Source organism: Maylandia zebra, linkage group LG20 (genome assembly GCF_041146795.1).
Source record: "Maylandia zebra isolate NMK-2024a linkage group LG20, Mzebra_GT3a, whole genome shotgun sequence".
In the NCBI taxonomy this organism is placed as follows: Eukaryota; Metazoa; Chordata; class Actinopteri; order Cichliformes; family Cichlidae; genus Maylandia; species Maylandia zebra.
Genome location: NC_135186.1, coordinates 23,870,796 through 23,894,750, shown reverse-complemented (window position 1 = coordinate 23,894,750; position 23,955 = coordinate 23,870,796). Strand labels below are relative to the sequence as shown.

Genomic DNA, 23,955 nt, shown 5'->3' with positions numbered 1-23,955 from the left:
TTTCAAAAAAAGAAGTGAAAAAAGTGAAATCTATTAGCTCTGGGAGAATCAGGCATAGTTTGTCCTGTTTTCCAGGATTGTCTAATCCATTTAATCCTATGATCATGACAGCCTATACAATGCAGGACTAGTTATAAATGAGATGACCTATGTACAAGGATTTTTGTCTTAATTCCCACATTGATACCAGCTTTTGCTTTGCTTGTTGAAAAACAGGATGACGTTCAAGCTGATCAGTCTCGTCTGCCACTCTACGCCTCTATGCAAATAGAAGGTAAATTGCAGGCTGATGCCTGTCTACATGTTGACTTTACAACAGCACATGCTTTTCAGGTGATACACACCTTTTACCTAACAAAACATTACTCTCAGCATTAACCATTTTCTTTAAATGTCAACTGCAACACATAGTGTGATAGAAAAGGGAGGGAAAAACAGCAGATATGAGACCAAACTTAACCCTTCCTGGATGACAGGAGCGATATCAATATTCTAAAATGCTACAGAAAAGATATGACCTCCGGCAATTTGTCTACATGAAGACAATGGATGAATGAACGGATGGATGAAGATAATGGTTATTTAGGAGAAACAGAAGCCACCCTCTACTGTCTTCAGAATGAATTCCCTGTTGCATAGATTCAACAAGGTTCTGTAAATATTAGTCAGAGATTATGGTCCATATTTGAGTACAAAATTGAGTACAGTGAACTCATCGCAATGTTCAAGAAACAAGTTTGACATGATCTGAGCTTTGTGACATGGCATGTTACCTTGCTACAGGCAACCATCAGAAGATGGGTACAGTGTGGTAATCAAGTGGTGGCCAACAACAATATTCAGGTAGTTTGTAGTTTAAATAATGAGCTATTACACCACTACCACCAATCTCAACTACTTGTACAAGACACGGTGGATTGATGCTTTCATCTCTGTCCATCCATCCATTCACGTTAGTTATGTCAATTCTGACCTCATGTCTGAATAGACTTCTTCCAATTTTCTTCTGTTCAGTTTTGATGGACCCATGTGAATTGAGAGATTAGAGGATGCTTTAGATGTTAACGGTGCTGGAGCGGTTTAAATCATAAATATACAACAGACTCCAATTTGTAATAACAAACACACACCCATTAGTGCAACTGCAGGAATGATCAGGATGACCTCAAATTTACTGTTTCTTAACAGTAGCATTTCCTCTTTTTCAAAGTTTGATATGGGCAATTGTGGCTCAAGAGTTGGGAGTTCGCCTTGTAATCGGAAGGTTGCTGGTTCGAGCCCTGGCTTGGACAGTGTCGGTCGTTGTGTCCTTGGGCAAGACACTTCACCTGTTGCCTACTTGTGGTGGTCAGAGGGCCCAGTGGCACCAGTGTCCAGCAGCTTCGCCTCTGTCAGTGCGCCCCAGGGTGGCTACAATGTAGCTTGCCATCACCAGTGTGTGAATGGGTGGATGACTGGATGTGTAAAGCGCTGTACAAATACAGGCCATTTACCTTTTTTTTTCTCTTTTTTTTTTTTTAACCATGTTGTGTATTCAAAGATGTTCTTCTGCATACCTTAGATGTAACAGCTGGTTGCCCTCTTACCCTCTGACTTCAACAAGGCATTTTCTCTGCAGCTCATTTTGTGCCATTCATATGCTTGGTTTGAAATTGAGCGTGTAATCTTAACTATGCCTACTTGCCTAAACACACTGAGCTGCTGCCACATGATTGGCTAATGATATAACTGTGTTAGCGAGCAGGTGAACAGGTGTGCCTAATGAAATGACTCTATGTGTTTAATTATACATTTTAGGTTTCCCCATGCATGCAATAATTTCAGCAACCCTGCCCCTTAAGTTAATTTAGCATTCATGATCATAAAACTGAAATGAAAAGTTAAACAAAACAAACAAACAAAAACAGAAAAAAGCAAAGCAGAAACTAAATACAGATAAGTACAGATAAGTACAACTGCAGTCTAGACAACGGCCACATAAATGAAGAAAATGGATCTAAATGTATGTTTCTGCAATTTTCTTTAATGGTTCTCTGTTGAGAAAAAACAAACAAGATAAACTCCTGCTCAGCTCAATTCTGTCTGAAACGCTATCTATTTTCACATAGATAACAGTTACACCAACTCTTTGCAGTTCCCATCACTAATGCAGTTACCCATCTATGGCTTTCATTACACACTCCATTAGGGGGTGTTATTGTGACAATCTCCATTATTATGACAATTACATAGAAGTGCTACATTTAGAGCTCAAGTGATCCACCTAAAACATTATCATAAATACTAATAATTAGTTGAGTTTGTGGCATATTTATTTATTTTTTACATTCATCCATATTCCCAATCAAAACTGTAAACTTGACTAGACTTCCTGTAAATAACGGACGTACAAACTTACTTTGCACACAAAAATCACATTCTTTTATTAACTTCTCTGCCATCTAAAATAGAGCATCTTAAAAATTAAACAGTTAAATATGAGCCCTCCGAGTTAATAGTGCAGATATGATAAGGAGGGCAAGTTCTGACACCTGAAGACAAATATGGATTCCCTTGTGTGTGTGTGTGGGTGGGTGGGTGGGTGCGTGTGTATGCATGAATGAGTCGCCCTCAGGTCCTGAAGAGCACGGCAGCAGTCACAGCTGTCAGAGCCACAGCAACCACAGGCCCCCAGATCATCCACAGTTTCTGGAATAAGTGGCAACACAGAAATAGAAAGTTGAGCAACAGCGAATAAACATGCACCCATTTTGGATCACCAAAGCTTTGACAGAGGGAGCCACTGAGATCAAGGCAGTGCACAAATACAAACAGCGCTTGCAGATAAAGATAAGCATTATCAAACACCAACTGTGAGAAACAGTTGTTAAGCATTAGCCATCCAGGCAGGACAAACAGATGTCAGATGTTGAAGCTGTATGATTAGAGAGGTTAGATTTCTGAAGAATTTTTTTTTTTTCCTGGGGGATTTTCCCCTGAGGAAGGCATTCTCGGGAATGAGGAAAACCTGATTAAATCATGCAATGGTCTAAGAGACACTGATGAGGATGAAAAGATGTAGGCCAACTTGACAGGAGTAATGTGTACCTTGCTACCACAATGCGCCGAAGCACCAATACAGCAAAGCCAGGATAAGGCCGATGACTATGGCTTGAACAGGCAGCAATAGGGATGTCTACAGAAGGGAAGGGATATTATAGTAATCAACTGCAATGGGACATACTTTGGTTGGTTTATTATTAGATCCCTCAGTCAGTTCTCTACGCCTGTAACTAGTATTTATACAAATCTCAGTCACACACGGCTGTCAGTGTGTCATTGTTAGTTCACACATACAGATACAAAGGAGCTGGACCTTTATGGCCTCATAAATCCGTAGTTGTGTGTCCGGTGTGTGTTGTGTTTAGTACAGAGTTGACATCCTACATATCAGTGTTACTATACACGGTCATGTTTATCTCCTGTTGTACAGCATAGTTTGCTGAGTTTTTTTCCCACCTTTTTGTATTTGCTGAAGATTTAAGCTGTCAGGTATGCCTGGCATTTAAGTCCATTATCTGAAATGGAAGTGATACAGTTGCATGGTGCTCTCACCTCAGCTTAGCTACCAAATAGCAGCCGTCTGGCACAGCTTTTTGAATCCATATGTGTGAATGGCCCATAAAAGCAACACTAATAGACACTGGATGACTAGAGGGGAGCATATGTGCTAAAATAAAAAAAGAGATAATATTTGTGAATCTTACAATAAGATTCATCTTTTATATCTGGAGATGCTGCGCAAACAGATGCTGAACAAAAGGGGAACATTGGAAATGAAGCCCATGCCCCCCCCCAAAACAGAAACTGCTAAAGAAGTTATTGCCCCTGAAAATAAAAGTGCAGATGATTGTTTCCACACTCAATATATTATTTTTTAAACCTGTTATATATCATTATACACGATGCCATTCATATATTAGGGTAAAATGCCTTCCTGTTTTTGCTGTGCGTTTGATAGATGAGTACTCACCTTTGTCCCTTTTCCTTGCAGTTCCTCCATGTTGGCTCTGCATGCCTCGAGTTCATCTGTAACCAATTGTTTTTCCTGCTCAACCTTCTCGTATTTTTCCTTGAGGTCTGACAGCTCCGTCCTAGCCTCCTCGTACTGCACGAAGCAAATTAAACATTTAATTCAAATATACACTCATCAGTTTAGATTAATTTAAAGTTTTTAGTTTGATGGTATTGTGTAATGCTTTTGAGGAACAGTTTCTGTTGCCATTTACAAGATAAACCAGTCTTTCCTGCAGTGCTTAACTGCTGAATTTTCTATACATGAGCTAATTAGGGTGAGGTGCAGTCCTTATATAAGGGACAACATTATTCCCTCCTTCCCCCCCTCATTCATTCATTGTGTCAAAGATGACCCAACTATGCTTTCTACTACTTAGCACTGCCACTCCTCATTAACTGACAGCAGCCAGTGATCCCCATACAAACCTAGAGTAGGTGTTGCCCCTGGACAGCACGCAGCAACCTGTGAACTATCTGGGTGGGATCTTTTTTCGTTGTTGTTGTTTTTTTGGGAAGAAGCATGGACTTTCTTTATAATGTCAGTAAGAGTCATAGATTTATTGACACAAGTGTCTTAAAGGCTTCAGAGAAAGTCATTAAGGCTCCGTGATGGCTTCACCATTCAACTGTGGTGGATGTGACTTTGTTCTGACCTAGATGACGCCAACATCGTCTCAAAATAGAAAGCTCTAAATTCTCAGCAATGATCACTCAGAGACACTTTTAGTCATGGGAGAATGTGAGTTTTCTAAAATAGTGCAGTTGTCCTCATCATCCCATCATGAGGTATTTCTGCGCAATCTTAGATGATGAGAAGAAATACAATAAAGTACCTTGAGTAGACGACTTTGAGAACAGCTGCCCGTCTCATACAGCTGTAAATGTCCTGAATGGCAACAATTTGCAGTACTTCTTTTGTAAATTGGTTGTTAACAGCAAATTTCTTTAAATTATGTTACATGAGATTAAATAAAATGAAAGCATTAAAAGGTTTCTTCAAGACACTTCAGTCTTAGTTTGCTCAAAGTTATTTGAGTTCCACATTGATTTTACTGTCCTGCATTAATAATTTGAGTAAAAACCAGATTCTTGTAACTCTGTTGGATATTGCAACTGCTAATAATGCCAAAAACAAATCAAGTGATTTTAATTTGCTCACTTTAAATCACACAAAACTGAGAAGCGCATCATATCAGAGCACCAATTACAAGTACATGTTCTTGAGTCTTGATTTTTAGTCAAATGGCAGTTTGACCATGAAACCGAAGCAACAACATAAAAAGTTTTGACTAATGTGTTATCATAGCCAGGATGTGTTCATATTTAAACTTAAATCACTGAAAAAATGGGAGAACTGGGAATTTTCCAGAAATTATGACTTTACATTGCCTAAAAAAGTTAAATGTAAATCTAAAATGTAATAAGTAATATTGCTAAAGTTATATTCCACTATCCTGATAATACGTTGTCCTTGTATTTCTAATTCTCCTAGGCTTTGTGGTAACTTGCCATTTATTGTAATAAGAGTGTAATTTGACTTTCTTTCAAAACCTCCCCTTTCCCACAGTGTCCCAAAGTAATTTCATAAATACTGCAACAGCTTGTCAGCATTGGCCCTCTAAAGCAGCACGGTCAGCAGCACACTGGCAGCAGCTACAGTCTTCCAATAGCCTCTAAACTGGATCAGTTCTGCCACAGATATACATTCAGAACCACTACCATTTAGCTAGAAAAACTAAAATGCAAAAATTCAAGTGAAAACTAACAGGACTGAAGTCCAAATCAAATTTGGACAGCATTAATGAGTAAAACATGTGTGTGCTTATAAGGCCTGTCAGTTGCAGGACTGTATTAAAAGCCATCCAGGTCAGAGAGGGTTCACTTTTCACATTTGAGATAGAAGTATTCATCTGCATGACACCCACTAAGATACTGGACACCTAAGGTTGATGTCTCAACTTTTGAGGGGCGTACCTCTCTTTGCAGAGCCTTGCTGCGGCTGTCTGCCTCATCCAGTTGGGTTTGCAGTGTGGTGCTATCCTGCTGGTGCTGGAGCTGCAGGGCTACCTGGCTCTTTTCCATCTCCTGCCAGGTCTGTTCAAGGGATCCAAGGCTATTTTTCAGCTCAGTGTTCTGGGCACGCAAACTACCAGAAGCAAAACAAAACTGAGTTCAATATGTAAAAGATGAGAGAAAAAAATTATGTAGTATCGTGTAAATCAAAACACGTGGGTGCTGATTAAAACAGATGAGACAGAGGGAGCACGAAGGTGGGGGTAAGAGCTCCCAGTAATGTAGATCAGTGCACCGACCTGGCAAGGTCCTTCTCCAGCTGCTGCTGTTTCTGCAGGGCTGCCTCCTTCTCAGTGCGCAGTGCTGCACATTCACTCTGCAGGTTGCTTTTGTCTTTCTGGTGAGTCTTCAGGAGTTCCTCATTCTCAGCCCTGAGGGAAGCACATTCACTCTGCAGACTGCTTTTTTCCTTCTGGTGCTTATTTACGATATCCTGTTTCTCAGATCGAAGAACAGAACATTCTTTGTGAAGGCCATTACACTCCACCTGCATGGACTGAAGTTCACTGGCTGTAAAAAGAAACGAGCAAGGTTTATGTAACAATGCTGTTTTTTAACAGATTGTATGTCCTTGATTTGCCTACAGATAAAGCAAAAACTACCAAAAAACATGTTTTTAATTATACTTTGATTCACCAGTGTACAAGTATGAAGAGAAGTCTGCTTGTTAGAAACAAAATACATAGAGAGCGAGTAGGCCTCATGTCTTGGACAAGGAATGGTAATATTATTTGATTTATTAATACACAGTTCATTTCCATGTAAGAATTATTTTCAGTGCAAATGCTCCATTTCATGCGTTTATAACTACCAGGGGCACCGTGTAGTACCTTGTATTTCTGCAGTTTTCTGCCACTGCTTGCTCTGCTGCTGAAGGTCACGCTGCAGGTTGTCAATCTCACGCTCGTACTTGTTGGCCGTTTGACGCCATTTGTCCAGATCATTGGAGACAGTCGCCAGGTTAGACTGGACGGCAGCAACGTCACGGTCCCGCTCGGCAGCTGCTGCCTCCAGGGCACGTTTCAGCGACTTCACTTCATCACGTGCGCTTTGTAGCTCATCGTGTGAGCTGGAGGAGACGTCTATCTGCTCTCTGAGAACAGCCATCTCATCATGGAGCTGCCGCAGCTGACCTGTCCAAACCGGAGTCAGTGTTTGAATTAGAGACAGTGTCAATTTTAAAAAAAGATTAATATTATGCATATGCTTCTAATCCACAAATAGATGTACCTTCAAGAAGTTTTATCTGTTTGGCAGAATCATCAGCTTGTTTTTTCTTCTCCTTTGTCTCTTCCTCCAGGATACCTACACAGCATTTAATTGTACAAGTCATGTCATTTATTTGGTGTTGGGTGCATGCACACATGTGTGAATGCAATAGAAAATGGAGTGGATGGTCCTATTTAACATTGGAGATGTGGCGTGTCACCTTGTAGCTCCATGCATTTATGTTTCTCTGTGTTAGCTAGGTCCTTGGCCTCTCGAAGTTCATCAGTCAAGCGCTGAATGATTTTTTCAGAGTCACCAGAGGAGCCCATCTTTGCCTTGGTCAGATCATCTAATGAAGAAGAAAAAAAATGGGGATCCCAGTTAGAAGAATCATGATCTTAACATGGACAGGCTCCATACATTTGCCATAAAACTACAAAAATAATGAAATGTTTGACAGTTTTACTTTTACTGCAGTCCCAAATATTTAACCAGGACTGACATACTAGATGATTTCCCAAGATATTCAAAATGGGCCTATTACATAAAATAATTGCTAACCCAGAAATAGAAACAAGTGTCTTATCTACACTTTTTTCATTCCAAATTATCCATTACCCCAGTCACATATGAGTCTGTAGCGATTCTACATTACTCATTAATAGTACCTAAACAATGCACAAAGGTAATAGGCTTGCCAGCGTTGTCAAGGGTCTGTTGTGTTTCCTGGAGGTGGAAACAGGCTCCACAAATACTTGTGCTTTGCAAATGCCTAGTGAATATCTCGAGCCCCTAATCTACCACAGCTAGGAAAAGAGATGACCTCATCCCAGAACGAACATTTGGCAGGGGACAGGTCAAGCATGTGCACCATAAATGGAGACGCACCAGAACCTGAACTGCCCTGAAATCCAATATTTATTGTGAAAACTGTGTCTACATCCATCAAACATGGCTACATAATCACACGAAAATCCACATGATTGTAAAAATGTTAGCAGGCGGTATTGATAAGTGTCCCTAAAATGAAGCGGTGTGAAACAAAGGCTGAGAGCTGGTGACACCCTCTGACTCGAGCACATGACCACCCCGCTGTGTGCCAGACAAAGCATGGGGGGACAGTGTGATTGTGTGTTCCTTCATATGCGAGTGAGTGGGCACCCTGTGAGTATGCAATCTGTATTCACTTTCTGTGAAAGATGAATGCTCTACAAAGACAGCACAGGGAATAAAGGGTATTTCAAATGAGGGTGCAACATGTTATCTTTAGCGAGATTAGTTATTACGGCAAAAATGTCTTAGTGTCACAGAATGACACCTGACAGCATAGTAATGGAATTAGTCTGTGTGTAAAAATACCTTGCAGACTAGTTGGGAATATTGAGCATCACACTGCCTCAAGTGACGACAGGAAAGAAAAAAATTGAGGAGAAAGTCTTTTTTTAGCTCCGGTGCTGAAGGCTAGACCCATCGTGGCCCATCTTCGCCTGCTGTCTGTTTCCTTCTCATTGAATGTGACAGCATTCTTTAACTGAATCAGGGGGTTAGCACCACTCGCACGGAAAGTCTACAGTATTCCTTTTAAACTGCTGATCATAAAGGGAGATCATTTTACAGCTAACAAATATTCTTTATGCAGCTGAATCTCAAATATCTTCATCTCTCTGAATTACTGAGGTACACTATTGTTGTGAGGACACTGTTTGCTTTGTGCTCCCTATATATTGTGCAGTGAAGCATTACAAATTCATTCATCATGCAAAATTTATTCAGTCACCAACGTACTTGCACTTTTTCCTATGAATGTCCCCGTCGATTTTCATATTCGCTATATTGCGCCATCATTGCGCTGTCCTTTGCATTCTATTCTTATTAGTCACCCTAAATGTCATAGCTAACACACATCAGTCAGCTGACATGCCCTCTGTGCAAAGAGACTCCATCTTCTAATAAGCTGTTGACACAGGAGACACTAGCCTCTAAAACAAGGCCATCTACAGCACTGTAAGCTCTAAAAGCCATCCAGCTGTCCTTACAGGGCCAGACACTCATTTTAAGTGTGACTCAGGGTTTTCCACCCCCCTTTCCACACTCAGTTAGCGAGATGTGCTGTGTCAGGTAGGAGCCATTAGAGGAGCAAAACAATGCAAAGTCATTCACTTCAAATCAGTGGTGTCTATATTTACCTTTAATCACAGATACGTTATTCAAGGGATCACTCAGCTCTTTCTCATCCATTTTCTTATCTATAACAACATAACAAAAAAAAAAAAAACAAGACATATCACATGCACAGATAAAGAAAGAAAGCTTTAAATGAAATTAATATTGCTTAAAAAGACCCCAAACAGACCTGACAAAATCTTTTGTTCTTTTTCTCACTGTTAGATTTGAGATGTTTTTAATTGTAAACACAAAAATGTTTGAACACACAAATACTACTGGAAGAGACAGGTGCAGAGAGCTGCTAGGGAAGAAGGATTTTAGGAGTATGTTACAGTAAAATAATTAATGAAGGGGTTAAGAATAAAACTTAACAGGAAAATATTACCTTAGATTATCCAGGAGCTGCGGTAATCAGTGTGCTGAGGCTACAGCAGTCCCTGACATGAAGAACTCTTCTCCAACTATGAGGTTTGTTCAGATGCGAAACGGACCAGTCCAAACTTGAGGGGGGTGGACAGTGATGACAGACACTTTGTACCAGACCTTCCTGCTATTGGTGGGCTGAAGCCAGTGAGGGGGAAAAATTAAACAGGGTAAAGTAAACAGTAAAGTAGCTTAAATATGATCCTAATGCTACACTAGAGACGCGTCAGATGGGCGTCCTTAAAAATTTGATCCCCCCCTCTTTTGTGGCTCAGGTCCTCAGCCCCTCCACACTGGGTCATGTATCCAAGTAGGGCATCTCGGAAGCTGCAGCTGCATACTGACACAGAGAGGTTTTGTTCAGGGGGCTGAGCTGCTCTCTGGCTGGTTGGTACTGATGTAAAAACCTACAGGATGGCAGTGAATAGGGACTGCCAGCGTAGGAGTGTGTTTCTTGCATTCACTTCCTCTCTTGTTTTGTCCTGTATTTCACTGGGTTTTCACTTTATACCAATTACTGGCTTTTAGGGTTAGATATACACCGGACTCTAAAGGTGTAATTTTACATGTATAATCTTTAGGGATAATTTATGTATCTTATAGTGATTTCTTACTTTATTGGACTGTGTGTTAGCCTCTTCAGTAGGCTTTAAAATTATGGTGAGAGAGGTAAAAACAATCAAAACAATCCCAAGACAGAAATAGGAGGGGTTACAGTGGGAGGTATAAAAGGGTGAAGGGTGTTTGTTTCCATTTAAACATAAAGTAACACAGACAGGGTACGAAGACCTTATTTGACTAATCTTTCACACATCAGCTCATCTTCTTCTTTGAGGCTGTACAAGCCTTGTTCCAGTAACAACATAATGCAACAGGTTTCCAAGATCAATGCAAGCTTAATGTTTTACTGAGAATTAGTTAGCAAATGCAACACCAACTTAATCCATTTATGCAGGAAAAGGCGAAATATGTTTTTGACTAGGGTAGATTTGTTATCCCTTGGCCATGCTGATAACTAACAGTTGTAGGTCTCATTTTGGTCCTCATCATCTTTCTAACAGCGTCACTTCCCATCTTGAGAAACTAACAAATGACCCAAAAGAATTTGCTAGAAATGTTGTCATCATCTTAGATCAATGTCTCAACTTCAACCAGCATGTCAAACATTAAGTTCAGACTTGCGGTGTAAGTTACCTTACCTTACCTTACCTTTATATGTGTATGTATATATATATATATATATATATATACATACATATATACACATACATACATATATATATACATAAATACACACACACACACATACATATATATATATATATATATATATGTATATATATATATATATATATATATATATATATATATATATATATATATATATATACATATATATATATATATATATATATATATATATATATGTATATATATATATATATGTATATATATATATATATATATATATATATATATATATATATATATATATATATATATATATATATATATATATAATTATATATATATGTATGTGTGTGTATGCATGCACATCTCTCTCTCTAGCTAGGTTATTTAGATAGCATTACAAACGGCTATCATTTATCCCCGTTTACTTAAAATTGAGGCATTAAATGTGGCTAAAAACCCTTTTAACTGCTACAACTTACCAACATAATCACTCCACCATGTAAGAACGTTTAACCACTGTTAGTAAGTTAGTTTTAACCTACTAAGTAAGTTAGTTTTAATGGTTAACCTAGCATTAGCTAATGAATAACGTTTGCCGCTAATTGGAGGCGTAACCGACTCCGTGTTAGCGTCAGCTGCCTTTGACTCCTCCTACAATAGGCACGACGTTACGGCGAGCAGCACGGAACCAGTGGAAGCACTTTTGTGAATAATAATTGAGGTGGGTGTTACCTCGGAGAGTCATAGTTGTTACGTGTCTGTGGAGTTTAGTCATAGGAGTGAACCAGAAGAGATGCTTAGATAACTTAGTTCTGCTATTACAACAGCAGGGATAGGAAGAAGGAGGGAGGAATGACTGCTAAGTTTTTCTTTAGCTAGCCTGAGCTACTACTACATGTACGGTAGTTTTTTCTCTCAGTTACCTCATTTGCTGCTGCTGATCTGCTGTGTTTTGCTTCTCCCCGATGACTTCCTTTATCTCAGCCTGGATTTGGAGTGAAAGGTTTTGGCTTCCTGAAAATGTCACTTGGGCGGACTTGGAGCATCCACCACCTGGCGTGGAGTACCCCAGACTCTGGAACATGCTGTATGCCTTCCCTCTGGCTGCCGTAGTTTACTTTCTGAGACTGCTGTTTGAAAGGTAAAATAGATTTTTGTGTGTCTGTGTAGCGCTAGTTTGTTCTGCACCGGTATGATTGGGCTTCGAGAACTTTTACTTACAAAGAAAAGATTACACCAAACGGCACCATACAAATGTTGCTACATGAACTTTAATATATGAGTCACTCTCTCTGGAGACTAGCAACTCTCTGTGGACCTACTATGTTAACAAAAATCCTGTCACGTGGCTTTTCTTGTGACAGATAATTATAGATCTCTTTTTTAAACAAGAATACGTAAGAATGCAAGAATTTTTATTGGCTTCTGTGGCAGTTTTATATTTTACTGTGTTTGCATTGTTGTGAGGTGATGACACTGCTGATGAGAAACAGAAACAAGTTTTTTTTTTGTTTTTTTTTTTGTTTTTTTGGAGGGAGGGGGATGCAGATCATACATTCTTTCTGATTTGCTCACTAGCTCTTTCACTTCCTGTTTTCCTGTTTGAATAAAATGTCTAGCGATGGACACTATTCTGTACCAATATTATGCCAATAAACAGTGGTTCTCTTCAGTAGCTCTGTGATTCTGAGTCACTACTTCCAGTCCTGATCCAGGCAGTCAAAACAGATACGCCTTTCCAACCAAATCACTCCTCGTACTGGTTCCTAATCTAGATCTGGTTTATTGCTTTTGCATAACAAAGCTGAAGAGCTGGAGCTGGTATGGTACCTTAATATTAATTATACCTTCAATCTCATTCATAGACTGTATATAAAAGATGAAGGTACACACACTGATGCTACTCGTTGCTTCGTGAAGCATTTTTTGACACTTTAGTTTTAGAGTTTTTGTGCGGTGCACTCTGATGAACTTTGCCCGTTTTTCAAAGCACTCATGCACTGGCGTCACTGTTCAGTCCTGGAAGCTGCAGTTTATGGCCCCAATTACATTTGAGCCAGTTAGAGAAGCCTTACATGAGTCACCCTCCTTGACAAACGGGATTTTCAAACTGAGCAAAAAAAACCTGATTTGCTGGCTAACTACAATCTTTCAAGTAACATTTCCGATGAGAGAATCTGGTTAATTAAAGAATCTGTGCAGGTAAGGACGTCTTTACGTAGGAGGTATATTAAAATGACTCCTCTGGCATACTCTGGAATGAGAGAATTACATTTAAGGGAATGGCATTGCACGTTATGTGATTTTTAAACAAGGTTTTCCTCTGTCCAAACCTCACGACTGCACTAAAAGTCATGTTTTTCAGCTTAGTTTTGGTTCATGGAAACTGTCTGAAATTGAGCATTCAGGGACAGCCCTGTCTACTCTGTGCTGCTATTCATTCAGAGTTTTTTTTTCTTCTTTTTTCCGTGTTGTGAAAACTGTTCTAGATATGTTGGGTGTTTTTAGGCTGATGTGTGATGAATTTAATAAACACCGGTCGAGTCAACCAGATGATCCCGTGACACAAATTAGCATTTTGGTAGGCAGAGTATCATTCCCATACTCTGCGTCCCATACTCTCACATGACGAACTTTGTTTAGGCTAGGTGCAACATTCCTCAGGATCCCTTCATTTCAGCATTTCCTTGTGTCTCCCCCTATAGCTTCTGTTATACTTCCTTCGTCTTAAACAAATGTATGCAAGGCGTAACTCTGTGGGCAAACTGTGAAAGCTCCACAGCTCATGTAAATGGTGGAATCTCCTAGCAAATGTTGGATAACCCTCTGTTTTGTTTTGCTTTTCTTGGAGACACTAAACAACTCTCTCTAAGTCTCTCCCTGTGTGAATTTCTCTTCTAATACCATACACTTCTGCTTCCCCACCCTCTTCTTTTTGCCCCTCTGTCTGTGTGTATACAGGCTAGTGGCCAAGCCCTGTGCCCACATACTTCAGATTCAGGCGGGAGTGCCTCGGCAAGCTCAGCCCAATGCTATCCTGGAGAGGCTGTATCAGTCCAAAGCGGTACATAAAGCCCGTGTTTGTTCTGTAGTCTATTACACGTCCCTGTACACACTGCAGCAGCAACATGATGTTATTGCACTGGAACACACCGCCACAGTCATAATGATATGTTCAGTCAATACCTATTGTCATGTGACAGGCATACCTATTGGTTTTGTGGTTTTACAAGGAGTGGAGAGTTATTTTATGTTTGTCCTCTTTAGAGTCCAGATGAAAGGCAACTGGAAGGACTCTCCAAGCAGCTGGACTGGGATGTACGGAAAATACAGAGATGGTTTCGCGTCCGTCGGAACCAGGACAGGCCCAGCACACAGAAAAAGTTCTGTGAGAGCATGTACGTAGGTTTCTACAGGGGTTTCTGCTTTGTAATGTACAAACAATTGAGGGGATTTAACAGCGCTAGCCCATGCACGTGCATATAAGCTCCTGTCATATAAATTGTTTTGAAATGCTGCGCAGGCATCCACGGTCCCCAGAGAATTAATCCAATGTGCCTGTCAGCATCTGCTTGAGGACTTAGCTTAATACTTTGCAGACAGTAGTTGTTCACAAGAATTTTCTAGATGGGTTGCCATAATATTTAGTGAAAATATCTCTTAAAAATGTATTTTAACCATCTTGGTGATCACTTTTGATACACTCATCAAGTAAAAATGTAAATAGGCCAAGTATTTTGGTTTTGAAACCTTACAGATGCCAGTCTAAGTGCTACTTAGTAAATGTTAAAATGATCACTGGGAGTGTGCTTATGTATGTAAGTGCCTCCGGTGTATGCTAAATTCGTCTTTCTATTCTTCTCTTTCCTTTCAGGTGGCGTTTCACTTTTTACCTGGCGATTTTTATTTATGGCATCAACCATCTGTGGTCGGTAAGTTTAAAATGTACTTTTTTCCCTCTGCAATACTATTACGGTTCACGGAAGCGGTTCTTATCGTTGGCTCGTAATAGGTGAACCTGCAACAGTATAATGCATGTTTTTGTAATCTGTTTCCTTCAGACATCGTGGATGTGGGATACCAGAGAGTGTTGGCAGAACTACCCTTTTCAGGTTAATATTTTTTTCTGCTTACGCATTATATTTGATTACTTTTATTATAAGGAGACTCTGTTTACCACCATAATGTTAACAGGTCAGTTGGTATTGCTACATATTTATCAAAGGTGTGTTTCTTTCACTCTCTCCCAAAGCCACTGAGTCCTGAACAGCACAGCTACTATCTTGTAGAGCTGGCTTTTTATTGGTCTCTGATGTTTTCCCAGTTCATAGACATTAAAAGAAAGGTGAGTCCAACAACAACCGGCCTAACTAACTATTAATTGCCTCAATAAATGCACATTGCCTTTTGTATCAAAGCCAAATCCTTTTTTTTTTTTTTCTTAAAGGAAGCGTGTAGGATTGTATCTTGATTATGTGCTCTGGCTAAAAGGGCAATAAAGTATACATTCAAAAATAAGTAGATCACATGGAAATTGGCTTGTTTTTCATGTGTTTGGGCAGGCCACCATTTGATCTTGTTTTAAACTGTGTCTACAGATGTAAACGCTTGAACACAACCACAAAGAAAATTACAGCCTATTTCAAATCTGCCTGCAACATTTCAGGGAGCTTCATTTTTCTTCCTGACTGTGGGCCGTTCCATAACCCTCTATTTCTTCTTTGTAAACTACCCATTTGATGCATTTGTGTGCTGAGGATCCTTTTGCCCTTTAAAAGGGCACCTTCCAGGTCCACCTCAGCTCGTGGGCATTTCCATTTTCTTTAAGCACAATAGGATGCAGAATTTAAAGAGCAATTAATAACTGCAAAGCTGTAGTACTATAATACTTCCAGTGCCACGCTTTAGATTTGGGATGAGCTTCATATGCTAAAAGCTGTTTTTATTCTGTGCCACTTGTAAAGGATTTTCCTTACAGGTGATTGCTTTATGCCAAATGATTTGGAGCTCTTCCTTTGTCAGACTTGAAGGAATCCAGCCTTTGTAGTGAAAACTTTTTAAGAACGCTTTTTAGATCATGGCATGGTAAGACCGCACACTAAAAGTGAATAATTAAAGAACACAAGATTCTAGATGTCAAAGGTTTAAATAAGAGGTTTAAATAAGAGATTCCTCCTGTTACCACCTAAGCAGGTTCTAATCAACAAATCTGGAACATGTGTTCCCACTTTATGGATTTAAAGTGGTAAATGTAGTTGTGTGGCATTGCTAAATTTTGAAATTGGTTGCAGTTGCAGGTTAGGGATAACAGTTATATTAGACAAAGGATATTAAAAATGGAGCTGCCAGGGAATAGAAATAGGGAGCGATCACAGAGAAGGCTTATGAATGTAGAGAAGGAGAGGGTTGGTGTGACAGGCGGTACAAAGGAAAGGGCAAGATGGGAAAGGATGAGAGATGATCCACTGTAGTGACTGACAGAAGAAGAAGAAATAATTGGATTAGGCATGGTGCCTCAAAGCAATATGGTTCTGGGCTTGGACCTTGCTAGCCAGTTAGGGCCTTTATGTGTGGAGTTTGCAGGCACAGAGAACACATGCATGGATTTACAATACTGTACGTACACGATTTCCTTCCACTGTCCAAAGACATGCTTGGTTGTATGAATAGCTGGAGTGTGTTAAATAGATGAATGGTTTATTTAATTTGTTTTTGTTCAAAATAAAGTACAAAAATGAGCTACATCAGTGAGGTTGGTATCAGACAAACACAAATTTGTGACAGTCTAAACAAATGCTTTAAGCCTGATAGGGAGTAGGTGGAAGTTTAACATCTATCGTTATGTAAAAACAAACTAAAAATGACAAACTGAACTTTATAGACTCTGCATATATTCTCATTAGCTACAGATGTGTGCACATAACACTAAAAATGGACAATAGTAATGCCTACATGAGCAGAGTGAGAACTCAACAGAAAAGCTAAACAACTTGAATTACAAGCTAATTCATCCTCAGATTCACATAGTGATTTGCTTTTACACCATCGTGTGAACTCATGTTTCACTTCTGATTCTCTGCACTGTTTAAAAGTGGGCCAAATGTTGGCTTTTTGAACCATCAGTTTCATCAAAACTTCAGGTTCAAATACACATGACTGTTCAAATACATGTAACTCTACGCCCTACGCTGCCATTCCAGTATTTTCACTTTGTATGATAAACTGCATTCTTGCGTCCATAATATCAAGTTAATATGCTATTATTTAATGTGCCAGTAACATGAACGTCTTCTCTACCTCATTACCTTTCTTTTGTTACCTACATTTGTTTTTCTGATGGCAGGATTTCGTGATTATGCTTGTCCACCATCTGGCTACCATACTTCTCATCACTTTCTCCTATGGTAACAACATGATAAGAGCTGGCAGTATGGTCATGTGTGTGCATGATGCATCTGACATCTTCCTCGAGGTAAAGTAAATCTTTTAGATTTTTAGATGTTAGACATGATCCTGGTAAAGAGGGCTCTTGGCTTAACTCAGCAAGGCTGCCCGTGTAGGTATCCAACATGCATGTAAACACAGCTAGGAACACAGAAGCTGTGATGTGAGATACTTGTACTACCAGTTTTACAGAGAAACAACGCATTGACATTACAGTAACAGTGTGACACTGGTGTATATTACAACAGTGGGTTTTATTCTTATCATTCTTATTGTTGTTATTATTATTATTGTTATTGTTATTGTTATTATTATTAATCCCTAATGTATTATTTATTCCTAAGGCAGCCAAGATGGCAAACTATGCCAAGTACCAGAGGCTATGTGATGGCCTCTTTGTCTTCTTCAGCATAAGCTTTTTCATCTGTCGACTTGTCATCTTTCCCTTCTGGTGAGGAAAAACAAGAGCTTTCTTCCTTATATTTATTGTAAAACTCTTGTTATCTTCTCACCTGTTTATTACTATTTTCTTAACTGTTATATACAGATACATCTGCTAAAAATCTGCATGTTTTTGTTGTAGGATTATTCACAGTGTTCTGGTTGAGAGCTGGGAGATTGCCGGGCCTTATCGGGCCTGGTGGCTGTTGAATGGATTGCTGCTGGTCCTGCAGTGCCTTCACATTATCTGGTTCTACCTCATCATGGGCATTGCCATCAAAGCCATTTTCAGGGGAAAGGTTAGTTTTGGGATCGGTTGTGGAAATTGATTTTCACATTTAACCAAGGCAGCTGGGTTTCCCTCCCCTCTTGTATCCTGTCACATTTTGTCAATTTCAGTATATGATACTAAGGCTAAACTGTGCTATTGTTTGTAATACAGCCACATTTAATCTAGCACCAAGATCCCTCAGTATCTCAGTTTTTCTATCATGCTAATCAGATAACATTAGCAATGATGTGACCATGGTAAACATTACTCGCTTAACATCAGCTCAAATTCATTAGGGTACTTATAGTCTCACATTGGAGCTAGCATAAGGTTCAGTTTTTAAGCCATGATTCATAACTAGTAGTTAAACTAATACTGCTTTTACAGGTGGCGAAAGACGATCGCAGTGACGTAGAGAGCAGCTCAGAAGAGGAGATTTGTAGCAGTACAGACCCAAGCCGGAACCAAACCCTCAAGGGAAACAGTCGCACCAGTAACCTTAATGGAGAAGCTCATGACCACTGAGTACCAAAGAGGGGATATTTTATTTCAAGTGTGGCCTTCATTCACCAGCGTGCCTGTGAAACCCACCGTGTCACTGTGACCTTCTGAGAAGAACTGTTGCCCACTCAGAAAAATGTGTTTTTCAAACAGAGGGAGGACCTGAACAGAGGAACTCCAGTTTTGGCATACAGACTTTTATAGTGTGAAGTTTACATCTGCTGTTGCTTACAGGAGTGGACAGCAACGTGTGTTTGTGTGTGTGTGTTCTTAAAGTTACACTAAACAGCACCAAATGGATGACTGCTCACACGGCTACTGCTGCATATGTACATGTCAATAATTTCTATTTTGAAACTTGGTAAAATGTTTGACTAATGAAAGAAGAAATCACGTCATTTGCCTTACTGAGTTAGGCTTTAGAATACAATTCCAAATGCCAAAGATGTCCTGATTCAAAAAAACCAAAGATTTCGTAATAAAACATTTGCATCAAATCCAGTGGTGATTTTCTTTCATTCTTTATACTGTAATGAGTGTAGAACGAAAACTACTGTCTTGACTGTGAAAACTGTCTTCACACATTGCCTTATTTCATATGATGAAAGCATAACCATAATAATTTAAATATATTTTATTGGAAGAGTAAATGGTAGGAACATTTTGGAACTGTTGGGATTCATCGTATAAACATGCGTACGCGTTACAACCTTCCTGTCCTCACTGCTGTAGCAAGCAAAAATCTCCATGAGTAACATTTATAATAATCAACAATAATACTTAGAAAACAAAACTTAAAGTAATTTTTAAGCAATCTGAGTCAAGCTTCTTCAGTATATTATTTTCGTGCACTTCTCCAACATCTCAAAAAGGTCTTCGCTGAAATCATTGTACTTCAGGCTGAAAGAGTTAGAAACAACAGCAGTGGTTAGACACTTAATTTTCTTTCGTGTGCACACTCTGGCTTAAGCGTTATTAACTAAAGTGAATCGCGCTTACTTCATCTCCTGCATCCCGTGGCTGTCCTGCATGACTTGGACAAGTGCTGGGATGGAAGCATCGGTCAGTGAGTTGTTTCTCATTTCCAGCTTCTTCAGTGTCTTACTGGCTCTTATTGCAGTGCACAAGTCTTCAACGCAGGCATTGGTCAGCTGGGTCATTTCAACACTACAAAACAAACAGACCAACATTTAAATGTAGTGGACTATAATGTGGTGATTATGATCACATCATTTTTTTCAACTCACTCCAGCTCTTCCAACAGGCAGCTTGGGTGTGCAACAGCATCCCAGAGATGTTTAACCCCTTGGTCTCCTACTTTATTTAAACCCACGCTCAGGGACTTCAGTTGAGAAGTCCCACTTTTCAGCACTGAGCCCAGTTCCTCAAAGACTGGTTGAGTTAACTCACATCGTGTCAAACTGTAGGGTGGGGCAAAGCACACAATAATGCTGTTATCTGAAATTCACTAAATATTTGAGAAAGGTGTTGCTCTGTCACTAAAAAGTTAATACAAATGAGTCTACCCAAGTTTTTCTAAAGGGCAACCAGGCCGTCTCAGGGCTTGGCAGAGCAACAGCGCCCCCTCCTGGCCTAACTCATTCACTGACAGCTCCAGCTCTGATAGAGTACAGTACTCCGACATTAAGGCCTCCTTCAGATGAGAGCAGCATGCGCCTGTCAGCTGGCACGTATAGAGACTAAAAGAAAAGTTAAAAGGCAGAAAAATATGTAGGGGTGTGATTTTTGTGTTCTTATATTTTACTTTTTTTTTTTTTTAAATCTACAGATGCAGTTTTATTTAAACAGTCTTACTTGAGGCTCTGTAGTTTACAGAGTGGATGTTGCAGGGATACGCACAAAGCCTCCACTCCGCTGTCATCCATCGTGTTTCGTGCCAGTATCACTTTTTTCAGCTCTGATTGTCCAGAACGCAAAGCTGCAGAAAAAACCTTCATGGACGCTTCAGTCAGATCACATCTGTCAAGCCTTTCAATAAACAATAATTATGTGTGTATGTCAGTGATTTAAATAAAAGCAGACAGGATACAAAAGTTTTAATGAAAACTACACTATTGAAGTACATACTTGAGTTCTTGAAGTTTGCAGTGAGGGCTATGCAGTGCGTCGCACAGTTTTGCAAATCCCTGGTCCTCAATCTTATTGAATGACATTACTAACAAGCATAGCTGAGAGGTGCCTGAGGTCAGCACAGAAACCAGGTCTTCACAGCTTTCCTCTGTCAGATTGCAACTTTGAAGACTAAAACCCAAAGCAGGTAAATCATTCTTCCAATTTTAAAAACAAAGATTGCTTAAAAAAAAAGGGCAATTCTTACCATAATTCTTGTATCTTGCAGTCTCTGAGTCCAGTGCAGAGGATTTTGAACTTTTCGTCACCAAGGCGGGAGTAAGAGAGATCCAGCTCCGTGGTAATTCCTCTGTTGAGAGCTGAAGCGAGATGAGGAACAGCCCCAGTACTCAAAAAGCTTCTTTGCAAGCTGGCGGGTGGACAGCACAGTTTAAAGCAACAATCAATGCACTTTGAACATATGAATCAAATGATGTCAATTTTATCTAAACCTGTCTTACACTATCTTGAGTGATAGACTCATAGCTGGAGCCAGGACTTCTGCCATCTCTTCTGTTAGATTCTTTGTATTGTACAGATTCAACGACTTCGTCCCACCAAGGCATGTAACCACATAACTCCAAGGTACACAGTCTTGAAGGGTCAGGCTGCCATAGCTGAGGCCTATTCGTGCTGAGGAGTTGATGATCTCCTTAACCAAGCTCTCATTTTGAGCTTGATGAAGCAGGCGGAAGCATCTATAGTGCTCGTCTGCATTATATCCCTGCAGTGATTCCTCTGAGCTGCTTTTAAACCACTGCTTGAAATCTTTGACCCGATCAGGGTTGAACTCTCCCAGGAAGTTCTCCAGTGGTCTGCGCTGAGTTGGTTCAGAAAGCCCTGAAAGGAAAACATCTAGAAACTTTGTACCATCTTCGTGCTTCTTCAGCATCTTCTCAGCACTCGTATACGTCATCTTGCCCAAAAAGAAAGACAATGCCAGGATGAACTCCTGGATCAGCTGCGAGTGGAACGAGAGCACACATGTATCAGACTCCATTTCACCATCTATTCGCAGGAAAGTATCAACTGAGGTGAGAAACTGTTGAAAGCCAAAGGAATACATTTGCGCTTTGGTGCAGCTCAAATGCTGCTCAACAGAGCAATGAGAAGCCATCCTGCCGAGGGCCAACACCAGCTCTGTGCCCTCTGCTTGACTCAGCGAGAGCGTCTGGATCAAGCCAACCAGGATATCTACAAACAGCTGAGATAAAGTCTCGGGAAGTTTTCCTCCAGAATCAATAAGAGGCTTGTAAACAGAGCAAACTGTCCAACAAAATCTTGGAGATGTACAGAAATCATAAAAGCCCAGAGACCTCTCCATGTGCATAAGTGCTTTGTTGGCAGCAGCAGCATCTGTAAAGAAGCAGTTTCCGAAAGCTTTTCTTTGGGGCTTCAGAAACCCTAACACTTTCACCTGAGAACCGCTAAGAAACTTCAGATTCGCCGTTGGCCTGGTGGCCAACACAACTGCAGCTCCTTTCAGCAGAGATCTGTGAAGCAGACTGGCCACTAAACAGTCCACTGAAACTGCCTGGGTCGGGTGAGAGCAGAGGGTGAGCACAGAGGGGTCCAGGCTGTACTTACACTCATTCAGACCATCAAAAACAACCAGCACATCCTCGGGCTTCTGCAGAACCAGATGCATGGACTGAGGAGGGAAATAGTGGTGACAGCGTTGGATTAAGGTTTCTAAAGAGAGTGCATCTTCACAAGCATTTAAGTCCTTGAAACGGAAATGGAAGACATATTCAAAGTTCTGTAGATGTACACCCTTTGCCCAGTCCACAACGAGCTTCTCCACAGTAGTGGTTTTACCTGATCCTTCTGAGCCTATCAGGATAACAGTTTTGTTCTCACCACTCAGGGCTGTGTGGATGGCTTGATCCACGGTGGGCAAGTTTTCCTCTCTCACTTCGCCTTCTGCAGAGAGTGGGGATATGTACTTATTGTCGTTTATGACTCTGAAAGGCAGGTCTCCACCAAGGAGCGTAGGAGTGCCCTTTGACTTCAGGATATGAATTAGCACGGAGTCTTTGTCCATTGCGTTAATCTCTGTATGTATAAACCAGAAGACAGAATTAAACAATTTGGTTAAAGCGTGCAAGAACAGGCAACATATCATCCGTGTCCACTAATAATTTCCAGTGTGTTAAACTACTTACCAGCTGTGACAACTCAGCTCACGTGTTTACAGAAAAGTACAATAAACACAACTAGAAATAGTTGCCTTGGATACGGTGCTTTTGGAAAACAAACCAAAACACACGAGCGCAGTGCCTCTTCTGTGGTATACTGGTAGAAAAAAAAAGGAAAGAAGAAGTCACACCCTAACTAATCCCTCAAGCCAGTCCTCTTACGTTGTTTTGGGTTGTATATACGAGACATTACGGTAAGAGAAACTGAGACGCGATTTCAAAATAAATACATTTTAACAATAATTTTAAATAAATACATTTTTAAATATAACAAATTTACTACTATATTAATTCTTAATTATACAAACATTTAAAAATGAAGATTTCTAAAGACTTGTAAAGCCGTAACAAGTAAACTCGATGTTTCCAAATACTAATTTCTCTTTATGAACCGTACACCCTCACGGTGTAAATCAGTGTCAAGTTAAGAACTTTTATTACTTTCTTTGGAATCACATTCACCGGAAGATTGCTTTTATTTTGAAATCATATCTCGGGTTCTCTTACCGTAATACCCAGTATAAAAAATAACGCAAAATAACAGGAGGGCTGCCATGATCGCAGTTAAATAGCGGTTAGCTGAAAGTAGGAAGATCGCTGTGGGATTTCAAAATGCATCTGTGTCTTACAGATGGCAGAGCTTCGCCAACTCTTCAAAACATTTACCTACTTGTGTTTTTTAGTTTACCGTATGTATTTTGTGCTGCTTAATAGCTAATGTATGTTTACTTTTAAAAAACAAAGGTTTTCCCCTCTTTATTTTTGTTAGCATGCTTTTCAAATTCACATATCAAAACAAAACCTACATATGTTTGGAAAAAAATATATAAATATACAATATAGTATTAT

General features: G+C 39.9%; 3 protein-coding genes across 6 annotated transcripts; 1 reads left to right on the top strand and 2 right to left on the bottom strand.

Annotated features, from left to right (window-relative positions):
* Positions 1-2,003: 2,003 nt before the first annotated feature.
* On the bottom strand, positions 2,004-12,184 carry slmapb (sarcolemma associated protein b). 4 transcript variants are annotated; one of them, XM_076877955.1, is made up of 11 exons: positions 12,045-12,184; positions 9,890-10,065; positions 9,525-9,584; positions 7,559-7,687; positions 7,360-7,434; positions 6,960-7,262; positions 6,369-6,639; positions 6,031-6,202; positions 4,013-4,147; positions 3,088-3,175; positions 2,004-2,688 (listed from the first exon to the last, which is right to left on the bottom strand). In XM_076877955.1, exons 3-10 carry the CDS (start codon positions 9,574-9,576, stop codon positions 3,092-3,094), a joined length of 1,221 nt encoding a protein of 406 aa, XP_076734070.1. In that variant the 5' UTR covers positions 9,577-9,584; positions 9,890-10,065; positions 12,045-12,184; the 3' UTR covers positions 2,004-2,688; positions 3,088-3,091. The 4 variants fall into 4 exon arrangements, with proteins under 4 accessions (XP_076734070.1, XP_004546109.3, XP_076734072.1 ...); XM_004546052.4 differs by lacking the exon at positions 12,045-12,184 and adding an exon at positions 11,601-11,740; XM_076877957.1 differs by lacking the exons at positions 3,088-3,175; positions 12,045-12,184 and adding an exon at positions 11,601-11,740.
* LOC101465150 (ceramide synthase 5) lies at positions 12,128-19,275 on the top strand. The gene is made up of 10 exons (XM_004546049.5): positions 12,128-12,262; positions 14,083-14,185; positions 14,389-14,519; positions 14,996-15,053; positions 15,183-15,233; positions 15,374-15,466; positions 17,465-17,593; positions 17,910-18,016; positions 18,149-18,305; positions 18,665-19,275. The coding sequence occupies exons 1-10, from the start codon at positions 12,204-12,206 to the stop codon at positions 18,800-18,802; spliced, it is 1,026 nt and encodes a 341-aa protein (XP_004546106.3). The 5' UTR covers positions 12,128-12,203; the 3' UTR covers positions 18,803-19,275.
* Positions 19,276-19,396: 121 nt separating this feature from the next.
* si:ch73-233m11.2 (NACHT, LRR and PYD domains-containing protein 3) lies at positions 19,397-23,277 on the bottom strand. Its single transcript, XM_004546048.4, has 9 exons — positions 23,074-23,277; positions 21,370-22,963; positions 21,117-21,278; positions 20,867-21,040; positions 20,594-20,767; positions 20,305-20,478; positions 20,026-20,199; positions 19,778-19,945; positions 19,397-19,678 (listed from the first exon to the last, which is right to left on the bottom strand). The coding sequence occupies exons 2-9, from the start codon at positions 22,950-22,952 to the stop codon at positions 19,609-19,611; spliced, it is 2,679 nt and encodes an 892-aa protein (XP_004546105.1). The 5' UTR covers positions 22,953-22,963; positions 23,074-23,277; the 3' UTR covers positions 19,397-19,608.
* Positions 23,278-23,955: the final 678 nt, after the last annotated feature.

Coding starts and splice junctions, on each gene's coding strand:
- slmapb (XM_076877955.1), bottom strand. CDS start 9,576: ATGGATGAGAAAGAGCTGAGTGATCCCTTGAATAACGTATCTGTGATT. Junction 7,435..7,558: donor TAAATGCATGGAGCTACAAG/GTGACACGCCAC, acceptor AATGCTGTGTAG/GTATCCTGGAGGAAGAGACA. Junction 3,176..4,012: donor TGCAAGGAAAAGGGACAAAG/GTGAGTACTCAT, acceptor TCCCTTCTGTAG/ACATCCCTATTGCTGCCTGT.
- LOC101465150 (XM_004546049.5), top strand. CDS start 12,204: ATGCTGTATGCCTTCCCTCTGGCTGCCGTAGTTTACTTTCTGAGACTG. Junction 14,520..14,995: donor AAAAAGTTCTGTGAGAGCAT/GTACGTAGGTTT, acceptor CTTTCCTTTCAG/GTGGCGTTTCACTTTTTACC. Junction 15,054..15,182: donor GCATCAACCATCTGTGGTCG/GTAAGTTTAAAA, acceptor TGTTTCCTTCAG/ACATCGTGGATGTGGGATAC.
- si:ch73-233m11.2 (XM_004546048.4), bottom strand. CDS start 22,952: ATGGACAAAGACTCCGTGCTAATTCATATCCTGAAGTCAAAGGGCACT. Junction 21,279..21,369: donor AGTCTATCACTCAAGATAGT/GTAAGACAGGTT, acceptor TCCACCCGCCAG/CTTGCAAAGAAGCTTTTTGA. Junction 20,200..20,304: donor TGCCCTTTAGAAAAACTTGG/GTAGACTCATTT, acceptor CCCACCCTACAG/TTTGACACGATGTGAGTTAA.